The sequence below is a fragment of the Pseudorasbora parva genome, chromosome 3, assembly GCF_024679245.1.
Source record: "Pseudorasbora parva isolate DD20220531a chromosome 3, ASM2467924v1, whole genome shotgun sequence".
Classification (NCBI taxonomy): domain Eukaryota; kingdom Metazoa; phylum Chordata; class Actinopteri; order Cypriniformes; family Gobionidae; genus Pseudorasbora; species Pseudorasbora parva.
In genome coordinates this window covers 21585687-21604759 of record NC_090174.1, presented here as the reverse complement: position 1 = coordinate 21604759, position 19073 = coordinate 21585687, and the positions used below count along the sequence as shown (strand labels likewise).

Genomic DNA, 19073 nt, shown 5'->3' with positions numbered 1-19073 from the left:
ATCAGTGTTCCTTTTAAAATATTTATTAAATTGCAACAAACAATAGGCTCTATTTCTTAAATAATTAGAAAACTTACATTACATCTATAAAATGATTAACATTGAGAACAGTGCCAGTAAGTTATACCTAGATACAGACCAAAAACACCCAAATATGTTTATACAGTGAATAAAAATATAAAAACAACAACAACAAAAATTAACCCCTATACAGGTCAATTACAGTATCTGAATCATATTTGGATTGTTTTAGTAGAGTAACAGGAGAAGAGGCCAGCTATTTGTGCATTGTATGCAAAAGGAAATCTGAGGCACTGTGAACATACCGAAGAGACTGTAAAAATCACAGGGAACAATGTATGAATAATAATGTTTGATGGGAATGGTTCATTTGGATGAAGAAGTCCATCGGATGGCCTCATTGAATAATGAGGTCACGAGGAAGCCCTTTCTTCATACGGAGACTCGTAGGCGTCCATGGGTGGACAGGTGCAGACGAGATGTTGGTCCCCATAGATGTCATCGATCCTGGAGATTGTGGGCCAGAATTTGGTCTCAGGTCTCACAAAAGGCTGAAATAACAGTTAAAAGGTACATTTAAAAAAAAAAACTGATTTAAGTAGTATGCATTTTTACATTGATTTAAGGTACGCACCATGGGAAAAGCAGCATACTCTCTGGAATAAGGTCTGTCCCATGTGGTCGAGGTAATAGTGGCCAATGAGTGAGGAGCCATCTATGGATGACAAATGCAAGACAAAAAATTATTTGCAGGTTTTGGCAGAAATGAGAAGCTAGTGTTTTAATAAAGTGCTTATTCTTCTGTGCATAAATGTGCTTAATTTGTGTTGGCATGAGGAATTTAAATATGTTTACGCTCCACAAACTACCAAGAGTGTTACTGTAAAGCTCCACAGGCGCTGCTGACAAGGAATGTTCCGTTAAGTTAGTGCTCACCTTGAGAGGATTAACCCTAGAGTCCATCCGGCCCTCTTCGATGTCTGCGATTTCCTGTCGGATGGCCAGCAGAGAGTCACAGAAGCGATCGAGCTCTGCCTTATCCTCAGACTCCGTGGGTTCAATCATTAGAGTTCCAGCCACAGGCCATGACATGGTCGGTGCATGAAAACCTGTCATAAAAGGTTGTGGAGAATCTGTGAATTGTCATCCATGAAAAATATATATATTTTTAAGCAGGTTATATTAAATTTACCATAATCTTGCAGTCTTTTTGCTACGTCAACTGCCTCAATGTTTGCCGACTTCTTAAAAGGCCGCACATCCAAAATAAATTCATGAGCAACGAATCCTGAAACGGGAACAGAAATGTGAAATTTGTGAGGAACTCGAATAATATATGAAAATAAAATATTTAATTCAATAACACCAACCTTTAGTGCCTCTGAAAAGAATTTTGTATTGGTTTTCCAGTCTTTTAGCCATGTAATTGGCATTAAGGATGGCCACCTCTGTAGCGTGCCCAAGACCCTTTGAGCCCATCATCTGTTAAATGAAAAATAAATCAAATATTAGATTAATAAATTAGGGATGCATGATACATAGGTAACATCTCAGCAAATAATAACTACATTAAAATATAAATATATTTAATGATATTAGCTTGTCTGGCTGATCACTAGAACAAGTTTAATTTATGATTGAATACTGGTCTGGGGAGTCTGCTCTGTATCTTCTGCACAAGAGACGTGATCAACAAGCTTTGTTCAAATGACTCGCTATGCAATTGGATAGTCCTTCAGCCAATCAGACCACAACAGGCGTGATCAACGGGCACAGACCCATCGCTTCTCTATCCGTCATCATGTTAAACCCGCTAATAGCATGGCAGGTGGATAAGCCAGTCTGTGACTGTGGTTCTTGCAGAAGTGAAACAGAAGCCGCAGAAAATAATGTAAAGGTTTCCAGGCTGAGTTGCACAGCGAAATCAAATGGCCGGCAGTTAAGGCTGGGTAACCCCGTCTAGATATTAGCTTGATATTGTGCAGCTCATTTGCCATAATCTAAAACTTATAAAAAAATGAGACTAATTTAATAATGCAATCATTAGCAAATACATATATATATATAAAAAAAAACTTTAAATAAATATTTAGGCAAATAGTATAGAAAATGTTATATATCAGACATGTAAAATAATTAGGGCCAGATTTACTAACAGCTTGCATCAGTACAAACCCCCTTTTGGCATAAAAAATAAAACTACTGTCAGGATATACAAAAGATCCTCAGTGAAAAAAAGAGCACTAAAAAGCCATGGACAGGGTTACTTTTGCATATACTTTTGAAAGAGTTTCCCTTTCAGACACAAAACTTACAGGGGGAGAGTATTTAAAGAAATCATGCAAGGTGATATACTAAAGTTTGCGCTCGACAATTTACCATTTAGAGCTCACAAAAAGCATGTCTTAAACAAGATGCTAATTTTAATGCTGCTCTTGGTAGATTGTGTTGGTCATTATGGAAATGATACAGCCATGTCTCTGTTCTTTAAATTGTGCGTCGCCAGTATATCAAACACAGAACTTCCATCTGTGCTTTTTTGGAATTGCGCTCATGCAAATTTGCCCGGTTTAGTAAATCTACCTCGGCCAATGTTAATATCGTACATCCCTATAATTTAAAAGGCAGGAAATGTTGACCTTAATGTAAGCCCATGAGATGGGCAGGATAGCGCTGGAGCCCCAGGGAGCGGCGCTGATGGTGCCCAGAGAACTTCCTGCATTAGTAGACTGAATGTTCACCACTGGATGATTGGGCAGAAAGGGGGCAAGGTGCTGTTTCCTGTAGGCAAGATCAATTAGGTTAACTGCAGTCCACATTTCTGGTACAGGTGCCATAGGAAAGGCCTGTTCACTTCAAAACACTTACACTCCGATTGGTCCCATCCCAGGGCCGCCACCACCATGAGGAATGCAGAAGGTTTTGTGGAGATTCAAGTGAGAAACATCTGAGCCATAGTCTCCTGGTCGACATAATCCAACCTGAATCAAAGAGAAACAAGAACATTGAGAAGGGAATTAAAATAAAATCACATTTAAATGTAAAACTCTAAAAATGTAAAAAGTGAAAACAGCTCTTATTGTAACAAGCTAAAACTTTCAAAGCATTTATTACTACTACTAATAATAATATTGATTCAGAATCGTGGTGCACCGTTTAATCATATTGCATATACAACTGTAGACGTTAAAATTAACCAAGATTAATAAATGCTGTAAAAGCATTGTTTATTTTTAGTTCATGTTAACCATTTTATAACTTCTGTTAAAGATTACTAGAGCTGCATGATTCTGGATAAATTGAGAATCACATTTTTGTTTCAAATAGAGATCACGATTCTGTAAAAAAAAAAATGTTTTTTGTTGGTTTAACTTAAAAAAGTAAGTAACCTGGTTGCCTTAAAATTTTGAGTTTATTGAAATTAAAAATTTGAGTTGATACTATGAAGGAAATTTGTTTAATAAATAGAAACTCAAAATATTATTGTGTCTGAACCACATAAAATTGATAAATCATGAAAATAGCACTATTTGGCATGTTTCACTGCATCATCAGAAATAAAACACACACAATTACCCAATATGCTTACAAAATCTTTTAATAATATTTTAATAAAGGTTGTCCAATTCTCAAAACATTTTCATTGTATTAACTCAATTTTAAATTTCAATTAACTTAATTTTAAGGCAACCAGGTAACTTTTTTCTAAATAATTTATTAGTGTACACGTAACGATTTACTAGAGGTTCTGACCATTCCAATTGCTGCTGTCTATTTAAAAATAATTCATTTGAAATAATAATATATGTATTTTTGAATAAATGATTCAATGATTCACTCAAAGACATTTCATTAATTGATGAATCAGCATTTTTTTAATGGATCTCTTTTTAATGTAACAGTCACTTGTCCCCACCTACTGGTGTAACAATATAATCATTATTTGAAGCCTTAAGTTACTTCCAAAAGGTGATTTGCTCTATTTTGACCACTACCGTTAGACATCAGCGTTTATATGTAAACTATAAAGTTTTATCCAAGTACTTCTGTGATCATTCGAATATATTTAATGCAGAAATAATAATACTGTGTGGTTGAAATGATTCATACCTATACAACTGCTCTCTGGCTCAGCGGCAGCACCAATGCAGATCAGAATGTTCCGGTTTGGTTGTCAAATGTTTAATAGACACAGCCAAAACTTCGTCATTTAGGAGTAAGATCGTGTGGGTGTTTGAATCAATTAACGATTAATCGTGCAGCTCTTTTTACTACAGTACTTTAAAGCATTATGGTTCTTAATTCAGCTTACCTGTGCGTTCATGTTGGCACCATCCAGATACACCTGTCCACCATTCTGATGAATGAGCTCACACACTTCACGGACGTTCTCCTCAAACACACCGTTAGTGGAGGGGTAGGTGATCATTATAGCGGCCAAGTTGGCCTTATGTTTGTCCACCTGACAAAAAAAAAATGTGGTAAAGTACATCTTTTAAGGCAAAGAGTGCCATTTTTAGATGTTTAACTTAAAACTCTTTCCCTATCCCAGACACAACCAAGCCATTCATAGGTGGATTCCAGAAAGTATGAACACTGAGCTTTCAAAACGTTCTGTTTGAGCATCATGACAAAAACAATGTGTGAGTTTAAAGGAACACTCCACTTTTTTTGAAAATGGGCAAAATTTCCAACTCCCCTAGAGTTAAACAGTTGTGTTTACAGTTTCTCATTCCTGCTTAATAATCAAGGAACTGTTGCCGTACTTCAGGTGCAGCAGGCACAATGAGATTACGCAGCACCTGAAAATAGTCCCCAGCACACTCCCTGTGCAAGCAGGTTGTCACGCTGGTTATGTTGACGGAAGTTAGCCTATTTTCAGGCGCTGTGTAATATTGTACCGCTGCACCCATAGTACGAGAGCAAAGTTCCTGGATTATTAAGCAGGAATGGGAGTATAGTCCCTAGCCTTATCAGTCTAGAAAATAGCAACTTTTCGTTTTCCGTCGGTCTTAGTACATGATGTAACTATACACGTCACAACATGTAAATGGGAAACTGTTGGTGTTATTTTGTCACTTATTGAGCAATAGGCTAGCTGGAGCCATTTACCTTCAGTCTTTGTGCTAAGCTAGGCTAGCGGTGGGTGCGTCACAGAGATCTGGCACGCACGCACGCAGATAAAAAATTTATGTATGGACTTATCTAACTCTAGGGGATACGGTGAATAAGCTGAAGTCTTAAATTCGGCGTGTTCATTTAACTTTGGCACCATTTCTTTGCTTAACCAGTGGCAGACGAAAGGGGTGTTCAAGAAACTGGGTTGAATCTTGTCATTTTCTCTATTTTGTCTGATGCTGCTAGTGAGGCAGAAATTACACTTTTACACTGATGGAACGTGTCTGTGATATCATCCACATCAGTGTAAATAGTTCTCTCTAACCGAAGATAAAAACTTCCTGTTGACAAGTGATGCAACACAAAACACTTTAAATCATTGTACATACCATGGCTTTAAGGTGAGACACATCGATGTTGCCATCTTTATCCACTTCCACCACCTGAACCTTCATGCCTGCCATCTGTGCGCTGGCAGGATTTGTTCCATGAGCTGATTTGGGAATCAGACAGACCTGAACAAATCCATAACAGATTTAATATGGAAGATTAATTGAAAAACCAAATAAGCAAACACAAATCTTCATTTTTCTAATCAAGGAAACTTACTGGTTGTTTAAGATGTACAGAACCTATTTTTGCACTCTAACTTACATCATTTCTATTAAATAGATTTAAAACACACACAAAAAAAAAGATAAGATGTGATAAGTAATTTGAAGAATATGTAGCTTGAATAAGAATTGTTAAAAACAAATTTCAGTCTGTTTGGTCTACTTTCATGAAGCTTAGAAGTAAACTTAAGGTCTACTTTTGTTATGCATCTTTTTATGTTCCACAGATATTTGGATTGGCATGCAGGAGAGTAAAAATAAGAGAATTCTAAAGTATCTTCCACTTAACCATTAAATATCATCAAATGTCAAAATGTCATAACAGACTGTATGCAGACTCTGAACTAAGGACACAGTGACCCAAAAACTTAAACGTTATGCAATTTGCAGCAGGTCACCATAGACAAACTCATCGTCCAAGGACTGCAAGTCTTAAAAATCACCAAATATGGAATCTTGCCCTGAAGTAGAATCCTGTAATGGGGTGGTTGTTTTCTAGGGCTATTTACTCAATCATGGCAGTTTGAACCTTGGCTGGTTTAAGAGCTTCATCCGCTATCTTTAAGATCTGCTTATTAGGGAGATGATAAAAAACAAAGGCCAGGTTACAAAACACTACAATGACTTGACTAAACGTTCTTATCGCTAATGTTCTTTCCAGTCCCAACTTGCCACAACAATTTTTACTTTTTTAACAATGTTTCCCTTGGCCTCAAAACGCCTCTGACCATTTGTCCCTTTACACTGTGGAGAGAATTTAACAATTACCATTAAAAAGAAAAGATTGCTCATGAATCGTTTGCTTTCCTTTCACCAACTTTTGCAGGTAGTGCAAAATGCGTACTACAGTTACTGACAAAAATATATTTTTAACTTTCATATTTATTATTTTTAAAATCTTTAAAAATTATTAAATTCAACAAACATGTCTGTTTAACACAATCTTAAACCCTTTGTGGATATCCCTTTTTGTAAAAGCTGTAGAAATCACCTGTGCAAATGGTACACATGCAGGAATTTTTCTGTTAAGGTTGGGTTAATAATTATTTATAATAATGTCCCAATTTATGTACAATTTCTGTGTATGTGTGTGTGTGCATGCATTAGAGAGTATGTAATACCAGAAACCTTTGGCTTATGGGAAAATATTTTGGTCTCCATTAAGAAAACGGCTTATAAATCATGCTAAATTATGTATTTGGGAACAAAGAGGGGAAAAACAATACACAATTTTTTTTGCAAAATGCAAAAAAGGTTTTGTCAGGGTTGGGTTTAAGGGTAGGTTTAGGGTCAGGGGATGGAATATACGGTTTGTAAAAATCATTATGTCCATGGAATGTCCCCATAAACATGGAAACCTGATGTGTATGAATGCGTGTTGAACTGAATTAAATAAATGTTATATATAATATTTCTAATTAATTTGATCTACTTAAAAAATATATTATGGAGGACATTTGAATAGTGTTATCAGATTAAAATTTTGTTCAGTTTTGATGCTAGTAAAAGTCATGCAGGCTCAACCTGATGTCAAGAATGTTTTTAAAAAGGCCCTGAGGTCAAACATGAGGTTAAATGAGAGCGGCGTTTAACTGCAGGATGATACTCACAGTTCTATGAGATTCTCCTTTGGAATTCAGATAGGCTTTGATTGCTGCCAAGCCCGCATATTCCCCCTGTGCGCCGCTGCGGGACAAGGAAATCAATAGCATCATGTAACCATTCTACCTCAGCACAACAGAGTTCAAAGATTGCTTCAAAAGGCTCTTGCCCAAGAGTACAGTATATTAATGATCCTGTTAAAGTCTCAACCAAGCAGAACGTATAGATGCGTACACACCCCCACACTTATAAGCACAACTAACCTAAATAAAGAATCATGTTGACAATTGAATTGTCAACTATACAAGACCACTGTTGTTTGCAATTAAAATGAATCATCTGCTTGCTATTGTAGAAGCAATTTCAGACAAGACACTTGCCTGTTTGGTTGAAAGGAGATCTTATCATATCCTGTAATCTCACAAAGGTCTCTCTCTAGCTGTCTGAAGAGCTGCTGATAACCTTCAGCCTGCTCCAAAGGCACGAAGGGGTGGATGTTTGCAAATTCTCTCCAGGTGATTGGCTGTAGTGAAAACGTTACAGTGAAACAACGAAACGATCCAGGGCTGCGTTTGTCAAAAGCATTGTAAGCCTAAGAAGATTGTAGAACCACTGTCTCAAAGGACCTTGATGATCAACTTTACTTACAATGCTTTTGGGAAATGCAGCCCTGATTGGTTGAAATGAGAAAAGAACAAGTAAAAAAGAGGGCTAATATAAAGCAGAGCAAGACGGACTCACCATGAGCTCTGAGGAACTGTTCAGCTTCATTGTGCATGAGCCCTGGATTCAAAAGAGGAATTTGTGTTACTGTGATGTTTTTAAGTAAAAATCCCCAAGTATACTCGTGATGCTCTGATTTTTTTTACTTACCAATGGAATCATACTATGTACGAGAGAAATATCCTTATTTTCCAGGCGCTTCATGTAACGTACAATATTGGTCTCTGAGTGATAACTGAAATTTAAAGCAATACAAGTAACTATACAGAAAAAAAGCACATCCACACAGTTGTGGCAAGTTTTCTTCACAAACAGATTTGTTAAAGGGGGGGGGGTTAAACACTCAATCTCATGTCAATCTTGAGTGCCTATAGAGTAGTATTGCATCCTTCATATCTCTGAGAAGTCTTTAATTGTATTACATTTATAAAAGAAAGATAGGCTGTACAGAGTTTTTCCGAAAAAAAATGAGCAGATGGAGTGGGCAGAGCTAAAGAATCACGAGTGCGTGCAGGTTTTGCATGAGACCATCTGAAAGCTGTGACATCCTCAAGCGTGCATCCTCAAACAAAACCAATTTATTTTTTGAAACTTTGTCCATGTTTACGATGGGAATCCAAGTCTTTAACAGTGTAAAAAGCTCAGTATGCATAAAACATCATTCCACGCCCTCCCCCCTAGCTAGCATTGAAACAAACAAACCAACCTGTTAAACACTGGATGGGTGAGAAACTTGCTGGTTCTCTTAAAAGGGCTTGCAAGCAATCCTTTTGTTCTTTCGCTCATTTTCTCAGCAATAAGCTCCTGAATAAGGTTAAAAATAAATAAATAAATAAATCTCTCAAAAGGGCACAAAGACAAACAGATTTTTAGAAATATTCAAAATCTTTTTGAATCAGGCAGGAACTTACAGCTGATGATTCACACCCAAATACCCAGAGCAGATCGTCCAAGTCTCTCTCAGTGACGGTTTCATCCAGAGAAACTCCGAGCTAAAAGCAAATGAAAAGCATTAAACAAATGAATAAAATAATGTCTATTTTTTTTTAAACATTTTCACAGGTCTCACCACTCCATCGCTGTACAACCGTAGGTTGATTTCCCTCTGCGTAGCTTTTTCTAAGATGTCCTTGCCAGCCACACCACAGTTGATCTTCAGCGTGTCAAAAAAGTTCTCATGTTGGAGTTTGTGCCCAGCTCTTTTCAGCCCTGTTATAAATCAACAAGAAACAATCAGCATCACAAAAATCCATATAAAATTCTTATAAACAAGTAATCCAGAGTCAAACAACTTGCCCTCAGCGAGAATCAATGTTGCATTGTGGGTTCTCTCTGCAATGTGCCTCAGTCCTTGAGGACCATGATACAATGCATACATGGCAGCCATGTTTGCAAGAAGAGCCTGAGTTTAAAGACATTCAAATTGAGTACAGACATAAAATCACAGATTATACACACATTCTTATACAGCTATCTTTGTGAGGATATTCATTGACACAATGCCACATCTAGTGAATTACCCGAACCCTACCAATAACTAGGTGCCTAAAACTAACCTAAACCAATTATAATATCCCAAAAACCAAGTGTTAACAACAAAACGCCTTTACAAAGGGTCTCAAAGTAAGGACCGGCCAAAACTTCACTCCGATGGTCTAAAACTCAAATCGGTCATGCTGACGTACATTGTATTTTCAGATTAGTTAAGCTCTACCTGCGCAGTGCAGATGTTGCTAGTGGCTTTGTCTCTGCGGATGTGCTGCTCTCTGGTCTGGAGAGCCAGGCGATAAACCTCTTTACCAGCAGCATCTCTGTAACAGGAAACATTTGACAGTTTATACACAACACTGATTTGGCAAACTACACCAAGGTCTTGAGACTATAAAAAGGACCGACTCACCTGGTCACTCCAACCATCCTTCCAGGCATCATCCTGACCAGATTTTCTTTGACTGCAAAAAATGCAGCATGAGGCCCACCATAGCAGAGAGGAACTCCAAAGCGCTGAGAGTTGCCTAAGGCAATGTCAACTCCAAACTCACTCGGAGGACGCAACACGCAGAGTGCCAGCAAGTCTGTGGCACAGCAAGCCAGTGCCTTTGTAAAAAAACGAGAAAAAAAATAAACAATCGAATCATACTTTTTGATCATGTATGTGTCAATGTATCTGTATACAAAAACTTCAAATAGATTATGTGATGGGAACAGAGGATAGTTCACCCTCAAGTCATTCAAAACATGAATGACTTACTTATTCTAATCTACATGGAAAACAGATGGAGATATTTTTAATCTCACTTCAGCATTTAAACTTGCCATGAAGATGGGTCACACCATAATAAAGGAACTGTATGTAAGAAATATATTTTAATTATTCATAAAACGGCCCTGATGTGTCACTAGACATTAAGAAATCATGTTAATTTCAAAAACATATATCACTGACAACACTAGTCTGACCAGGATATTGTCATTTAAAAGCCTTCAACTGTTGATGTTGACATGTTGTGTTTTGGCCTGAAGCTCCACCCTCCACCTATCGACCAATCACAAAGTCAGTAGTGTTTGGACATCCGGGTTGCCAGCTCTGCTCTAGTTACCACAGCTGCAGCTACAAACGTTCCTGGCAACCGTGAGTCAGGGGGAGGTGCTACACTGCTCTACAGTAATTTGAAAGTGATTGCAGTACCAGTTTCGGCCACAATCTTACAAACACTTCCTTTAAATCATGTGAAAGTTTTTTTCCTTTCGATTTCCATAGCAGAGAGTGGTCAAACAGGTTTGGATTTGGAAACGGTGAGTAATGTTACAAATGTAAATATAAATTGATAATGAAAAACAGAAGTCAGATGTACATACACCACCCTTGTGAGCCTGATCAACAAGTGCAGTGAAATCTTCCACCCGGCCCTCAGTGTCTGGATACTGGAACAGCACACCGCTAACATCCTTCCCACTGAAGTCCATCTCATGAGGAAGCTTGAGAACGGTCTTCACACCAATGTAACTACAGGATAAAACAATTATTTATCCGAGATGACAAGATGGAAATAAGACGGAGAGATTGATAGACTGTCAGACATAGAGAGCACTTCCTAAATGCATCAAATTAATAAAAATGTTTACAGCCATGACTGGCTGTGTGAATGTGCCGCAAACTGAGACAACAACTGAATGCGTGTAATGACAGTAACGTATGCATGTATTGTGTCTGACCTCAGTGTATCCACCACAGTGACCCTCAGTATGTGCATGTAAACGTATATTAAATACATGTTAAACACTGAGGTATCAAATGCTCACACGTTCTAATGTTAAAGGGATAGTTTACCCAAATGAAAATTCTGCAGGTATTCCTATACAGCATGCAAGTGTTCATCGACCGGCTGATGACAACACGCCAGGATTTAGCACAGCTCTGCATGTTCTTCACTTGAGATTGACAAAAATTGTTCTCGATCTTTCAGCTAGCCTTCATGCCGTGTAAACCACTAAATGTCTGTGAAATTCCTTAAAAGTGTGTATTTTATACGCCTCTTCCGAGCAGCCAATCGATAAGGGATCTCTGATGCAGGTGACTCTCAGTATGTGTGTATACATATATTAAATACATGTTAAAGGTTTAGTTCACCCAAAAATGAAATTGTCATCTACAATAATTTTATGAAGTGACGAGAATAGTTTTTGTGCGCAAAAGGGAGAAGAATGGGGAGAAGCCAATAGTGAGCCAAAAGCAATGGGACAAAACATTTAAACAATCCGATTCAGATTTCACTTTCCACAACTACTAGGAGACTTACAACGGTCAGACAGGAGGCTCACGTAACATCTACGTCGTCAAGCTCAGTCTGAGGCTGCGCAGTACGCTCAGTCATCAGGAAGTGAGTGCTTCTAATTTACTTCAGTTCTTGCCATTGAAATCTATGGGGTCGCTGTGTCCATTTCTTTTACTGTCTATGGTCAAACTGCCAAACTGCTGAAATCACATGACTTTGGCGATCCGAATCATGAATCGTTACACGGATTCATAACGGTTCAAAACTTTATTACAAGTCGTTATTTGGGGGGGGGGGGGGGGTAGTTGTGCACAACTATTCTCGTTGCTTAATTAAATTATTGTAGAATCACTGTAGTGGAGATAGACTTTGTAACAACATCTTTAGTGCCTTTTATGAGTCTTGAGAGAGTTTTGAGAGAGGAAATGACATGTCAATGAAAGCCTTTCTGAGCCATTGGATTTCAACAAAAATATCTTGTGTTTCGAAAATGAACAGAGGTCTTACGGGTGTCGAACGACATGAGGGTAAGTATTTTTTTGACAGAATTTTCATTTTTGGGTGAATGAACCCTTTAAAAACTGTTGTATCAAATGGTCACACATTCTAATTTGTTACAGTTCATTTAAATAGATTGTTTACCCAAATTAAAATTCTGTCATCATATATTCACCCTCAAGTTGCTCCAAACCTTTTTTAAGTTGAACACAGATGATATTTTAAAGAATGTTGGTGTCAGTTGACAGCACATATTGACTTCTAAAGCATTTTTTCTACTATGAAAGTCCTATGAATGTGCCATCAAATGTCTGGTTAGCAAAATTCTTTCAAATATATTTTGTGTTCAGCACCGAAAAAAAAAATTCATACAGGTTTGGAACTTTAAGGGGGAGTAAATGATAACATTTTTTAGAGTTTAAGTTATGCTATAATATTTTCTTCTTTATTATTATTACTTCATGTACATATATTCAAAGCTTTGGCAAATTTGTTATGTTTACAGTCATGCCAATAGAGCAATTTTGAATTGAATTGAATAGAGACATAATAGAGCAATAAGTAGATAATCAAAGAGACGGATGAATAGAATAGATAGACAACAACAGAGGGACATACAGACAGTTTTATTCTATAAATTGGTGTACATCCTTACTTAGCTCTGGTTTGCACAACTGCAATTGTCTGTGGGTGGCAGCGTGGGTCAATGTAGAACGTTCTTCTTTTGTTTTGCCTTTGAAAAGGAAAAGGTGAGAGTAAATCATCATCACTCCCTGCCATTGGGCATGCTAAAGGCCATAAAGTGCTGGTTCAGCAGTTGGTGCACTAACCTGTTGCAGAGCTGCATGGCTTCCGCAGCAGCTGTACCTTCATCCAGCAACGATGCATTAGCTACTGCCATTCCGGTGATGTCACAGACCATTGTCTGATAATTAAGCAAGCTCTCCAGACGCCCCTGAGAGACCTCAGGCTGGTACGGTGTGTACTGAGTGACCCTACAGTGAACACAGAAACTCACTAAAGCGCTAACCAAAGACCTTCAGTTTGAGTCACAAGATTTATCTGATGCTGGGCACGCTATTCCTTTTTTGACAAGAACGGAACTGACCATGAGAAACTAATAATGAATGTGGTGTTCTAGCTTGTGGCTGTACATTTTAATTCTATTACTGAAACAAAGGGTTGATGTGTGTCAAGATAGTTTAGGTTTTTGGCTTTTGTTCCACCACAGGGTGAAAAAAAGGCAAGACATACATACCATCCCGAATTCTCAAGAAGGTTTCTTTGTATGACCTGTGGAACGGAGCAGTTATAATAGCCCATTCCAATATAGGACCTCCACAACTTGTTCCTCGATGCAATCTTTTGGAGTGAGTCAAGAATTTCATTCTCACCTGTGGGGATTAAGTACAAAGATAAGAACAATTTGGATATCTGAGGTTACTGATTAAAACAAACTGTGTGTATAACTCCCTAGGTTAATTAAACAGTGCTCGCATAGATTTAGCAGTTGTGTCGTCAATATAGTCATGAAAAAATTGGTTTGATTCAACAGTAAAAAAAAAGAAAAAAAGAAGATTATTAGATCTTTCAGATTTAAGCTCCTTCCAAAAAGGTCTGTGTAGCATCAAATTAAAATCAGTCTCAAACTTTATAAGTGACAGTGCATGGCAGCAAACATACCTGGTATTAAAACGCTACAAAAACATCACATCAATTGCAACAATGTATGACCTACTGATAAAAACTACAAAAGCACATGATCCCACTGATTAATAAATGCACTAAGAGCTTTTGCAATGTATAATTTACTAGTGAAAAGGTACAACGCAAATATGGGACATTTCCTGATGGCTAGGTAACTAGTTTAATGATTGTAGTTCGAGGGCACTGTAGCCAGTTCAGACAGAGACTCAAAAATTCCCGAGGCATTGTGTCGCAGCTTAGCAACAAATCAACTGAGCAGGGCAAAGATAATGCAGTAGTAAAAACAACTAGAGAGAAATACACATTACTGACCCCCCTCACACAACATGTGTGCAGGGTGTTCGTCTTGTTTTACACTGAATGTGTGTGCGATAATGAAGCAGGCAGCTATTTGAGGTTTTATATAGTGTTTAAATTGCTTTAAACAATATGTAAACATTTTTACATAAAAGTTTAGAGAGCCAGAACAGCCCATCCTTGTTGAGCAGTGAATTTGCAGAGCTCTGTACAGCTGAACCAGCAGAATCCAGTATAGCCCCCCCATCAGCTTCAGCATGGCTTGCTTCATTAAAGACACACCACACACACACACACACACACACACACACACACACACACACACACACACACACACATACACACACATACACACACACACGAGAAAACTGACTCCTGCCATATAAAAAAACCCCTGTAGTAACTATAATAAATTATGCATTTCAACACAATATACCTAAAAAAAAAAACTCATTTTGTCATTTATAATGATTTGTGGAGGGGAAAACAGTCTTTGTGTTATTTGCACAAGCTCTAAAAATAGAGAGATTTTACATGGATGTGTTAACATAAAAATAAATTGTTGTTTTACATTTTAATAGTCGATAGTAATTTTAATAGTAACATAAAACGTGTTATTCACACTCCTTTGTTTGTATGTGTAAATCGTCGCTTTTTGTAGCAAGTGTAGTTTAAATAATTGTCAGACGTTATAATGGACAATGCTACTCAAAGTTCTGCCTGCTATTCCTCATTATTCTCGTTAAATTCCCAATTATTACACAAACTAAGTTAAATGTTGTGAGGAGCACGCGTGATGTAATGCTACTGCTAACCAGATCAAACTGGCCGTGTGACGCTGAACTTTACACTCTAATTGTCATCCTATTGGCATCGGCTGAGGGCGTCAGGAGATTGGTGCTGCTCGCCGGGCTCCGCAAAAACAACTCCAAATATGTTCAAAGGAAGACTTAACGGTGAAAAACCCTCCAGTAAGGTCTATTGGCACACAAAGAGCGTGTAACCTACATTCCTCGCTCGGATAGAGTCCTTTGTTAGAGTATTGTCCGTTAGAAACCCCGAATTCGAAATATTTCGAAATAAAAATATATATTTGATAGGAAAGGCTGGATGGAATCAAGAATTCCGCTGCCCTAAAATCTGCAGGAACACATAGTTTGTAAACACCTCTTAAATGAAATGTTACCTCGCGGTTTGTCTCACAAGACAGTGCAATGCAAATATATGATGAATTCACAACAACAAACGACACGTGTTTCCTCTGTCTGCGGCTGCTGAGAGGAGTAAAAGCAACTTACATACAGGATCGTCCATTTTCAAACTTCTTCCCAGGCGGATGGATGCGGGAATTGTTTTTTCTATTAGCTGAGCGACTGACTGAAACCAAAATGTAAACTATTATTATTTTGTTTATCATTGTATCAACACAAACAGCGAGGCTGTTGCCCATTAGAAAGTTTGATATGCCGACATAAATAGTTTAAATAGGCTAGCAATCAAGCATATTAGTTAAAAAAAATATGCTGTTCAATTCGATTTAATAAGTCTTACCTCAAGTCCAAGAATATTGAGCATCTCTCTTTTCTCTTTGTCACCCGGTCCAATGTGTCTTTCGGAGAAATCATCGTGCCTCGGCAGAATTCTTTCAATCTTTCTGGACCACAAAACTTGTGAGGTGCCCATATAGCGCACATTTGCAGACACATCTGCGTTTAAACCTTGAAGTTTCATAAAAACATTCCCTTTGCTGCTGGTATTCCTGTACGGCACGCGAGCGTTCATCGACCGGCTGATGACAACACGCCAGGATTTAGCGCAGCTCTGCATGTTCTTCGCTTGATATTGACGAATGTTGTTCGCGATAATCTTTCAGCAAGCCTCCACGCCGTGTAACCCACTAAATGTCTGTGAAATTCCTTAAAAGTGTCTATTTTATACGCCTCCTCTGAGCAGCCAATCGATAAGGGAACTCTCTCTGACGCAGGGACAAGCCCCGCTCGTTCAGGTTTCGCCGTAACTTTCAAATCAGCCGTTGGGGAGTTGACTAGTTTAGGCTACTTCATTACTCATACTGTTGGTATCAGCTATATCCTTTCTATGTCTTTACATGTTTTGTAATTGCAATTTAGTTGCCCAATAAAACGCTGAGAACATTTTGGAGCAATCCGAAGAATCTGGTATAGGTTATCTCATTCTCTCTATCTATCTATCTATCTATCTATCTATCTATCTATCTATCTATCTATCTATCTACCTATCTACCTATCTATCTATCTATCTATCTATCTATCTATCTATCTATCTATCTATCTATCTATCTATCTATCTATCTATCTATCTATCTATCTATCTATCTATCTATGTCTGTCCAATTCAAAATTGACATCGGATGTAAATAATACAATATTGCTCAAGACAGCACCACATTTGCACAGCCATTTGAAAAATACAGTAAAACACATTATTGTGAGTACAAGACACTGACATGTGTTTCACATTTTTACTGCATGCTCTTTGCAATTCTAATTTGTTCACAGTACTGTGCAAAAAAATTAATTAATTACAACAAACACAACTGTAAACAATATTGCTGTAGGCTACATGGAACTGAACATACAAATATATATAACTGTCTATAATGCTTCACACACCCCTTCTCATCAGTGAAAGTTGAGATTCACCTGAGAGAAATGAAGACAGATTTTGACAACTACCATAGTTCAACATTTATAATGACTCAAGCGATGAAATGAGGACTTATTAGTTTTAAATGCTAATAGCTAATTTTTAAATGCTAAATAGCTCATTTTGACTGACATAAGCAAATGATAATGTAATAAAACAGCAGAGAGTTGTATGAAAGCAACTGATGCATGTCCAAAAGCATTTACAATTTGTTGGAAGGACTGAGAAACTGTTAGGATGTGCACAAATGACTAAATGTTGTGGAGGTTGTGCAAATGTAAATAGTGATTTGAGAAATGCACCAAAGCGACTGAGAAAAACTGTAACATATACAATGATCAGCCCTAAATTGTGAAGGCATGGACTCCAACCCTGAAGGTGCTGTGGTATCTGGCACCAAGATGTTAGCAGCATATCCTTTATGTCCTGTAAGTTGCATGGATCTGACTTGTTTGTTCAGCACATCCCACAGATGCTCGACTGGATTGAGATCTGAGGAATTTGAAGGCCAAGTTAACTCCTCAAACCCTTCCTGAACCATTTTGCTTTGAGGCAGGGCGCATTATCTTGCTGAAAGAGGCCACAGCCACCAGGGAATACCGTTTCCATGAAAAGGTGTACATGGTCTGCGACAATGCTCAGGTAGTTTCAAAGGATAGTATCCACATGGATGGCAGGACCCAAGGTTACTCAGCAGAACATTTCCTAAAGCATCAGACTGCCTCGTCCGGTTTGCCTTGTTCCCACATTTTGCACTGATAAGCATTTTGGTAACCATTTTGCCATGGTAAGCCACACACACAGCACATGCACCTAGCCATCCACGTGATGTAAAAGAAAATGTGATTCATCAGACCAGGCCACCTCCTTCCATTGCTCCGTGGTCCAGTTCTGGACCCACTGTTTGTGCTTTCGGGGGTGGACAGGGGTCAGCATGAGCATTTATTAAGCGGTTATCCAGCCCCATACACAACAAACGGCGATGCTCTGTGCATTCTGACACCTTTCTATAAAAACCAGCATTAACTTCTTAAGCAATTTGAGCTACAGTAGCTCATCTGTTTGATTGGACCACACAGGCCAGCCTTCCCCACGTGCATCAATGAGCCTTGGCCGCCCATGACCCTGTCACCAGTTCACCACTGTTCCTTCCTTGGACCACTTTTAATAGATACTGACCACTGCAGACCAAGAACAACCCACAAGATCTGCAGTTTTGGAGATGCTCTGGAGTCGTCTGGCCATCACAACTTGGCCCTTTTTTCTGCTTCTAACACATCAACTTCAGAATTTTCAGTTCTTCTGAATTGAAGGCTTGAATAAATGTGTTTGTACTGCCTGGAGCCCATCTTCAACTCTGCTGGACCTGATGCATTTTTGCACAGTTTTGTTCTGGTGTGTGATGTGTTTTGATAATATAAATGTTTGTTTGGTTATGGTCAGAAAGCGGAGTTTACTGTTTGACAGCAAATGCACTGAAGGAGGATGGGTCCATGTCAGTGATGCAGGCTTGTACAAAATTCAGAATTTCAGAATTGCCTCCATTCAATTAATGAATTTGAATTTGAATTGAATTGAATTGACTCCACCCCACAGGAAGTTGAATTGGAATTGGAATGACAGGAAGTGGAATTAAATTCATGACAAAAAAGTTAAAAAAGAAAGAATGTGTTGAATCTCACATACATTCAGTGTTAGGAAAGTTACTTTGGAAATGTAATTGCTTACTGTTATAAGTTATAAATGTGGTTTGGAATACTTTATCAATGCAAAGCAATTTCCTTTTAATGTGATTATTAACTAATTAAATTACACATTTTACCTCAGTAATGTAACAATTACATTAATTTTGTAATTTAATAACACAGTTTTATTACACGTATCTACACTGTAAAAATATTACACAGTATCTACTTAAACAAATATGGTTACAATATTACACATATTATTACGTTTTTTTTGTTGGATTAATTAAATATTATTAGTGGAATGTGCTCTTTTAATTTAAGTAAACTTAGAAAAAATGTAAATG

General features: G+C 37.9%; 1 protein-coding gene across 1 annotated transcript; it reads right to left on the bottom strand.

Moving 5' to 3' along the window:
- Nucleotide 1: 1 nt before the first annotated feature.
- Nucleotides 2–16323, bottom strand: gldc (glycine dehydrogenase (decarboxylating)). Its single transcript, XM_067438114.1, has 25 exons — nt 15908–16323; nt 15655–15733; nt 13611–13746; nt 13183–13347; nt 13008–13085; nt 10938–11085; nt 9979–10175; nt 9793–9889; nt 9375–9480; nt 9148–9287; nt 8990–9070; nt 8785–8882; nt 8229–8313; nt 8097–8138; nt 7736–7878; nt 7364–7439; nt 5529–5654; nt 4334–4483; nt 2890–3002; nt 2661–2802; nt 1392–1503; nt 1214–1309; nt 958–1130; nt 656–736; nt 2–572 (listed from the first exon to the last, which is right to left on the bottom strand). The coding sequence occupies exons 1-25, from the start codon at nt 16181–16183 to the stop codon at nt 435–437; spliced, it is 3078 nt and encodes a 1025-aa protein (XP_067294215.1). The 5' UTR covers nt 16184–16323; the 3' UTR covers nt 2–434.
- Nucleotides 16324–19073: the final 2750 nt, after the last annotated feature.

What these genes read in the sequence shown, in the direction of transcription:
- gldc (XM_067438114.1), bottom strand. Translation starts at nt 16,183, where the DNA reads ATGCAGAGCTGCGCTAAATCCTGGCGTGTTGTCATCAGCCGGTCGATG. An exon ending in ACCCATCCAGTGTTTAACAG is followed by an intron (nt 8,314 to 8,784) that starts GTTGGTTTGTTT and finishes TTTAAATTTCAG; the next exon opens with TTATCACTCAGAGACCAATA. An exon ending in CTAGGGTTAATCCTCTCAAG is followed by an intron (nt 737 to 957) that starts GTGAGCACTAAC and finishes TGTCATCCATAG; the next exon opens with ATGGCTCCTCACTCATTGGC.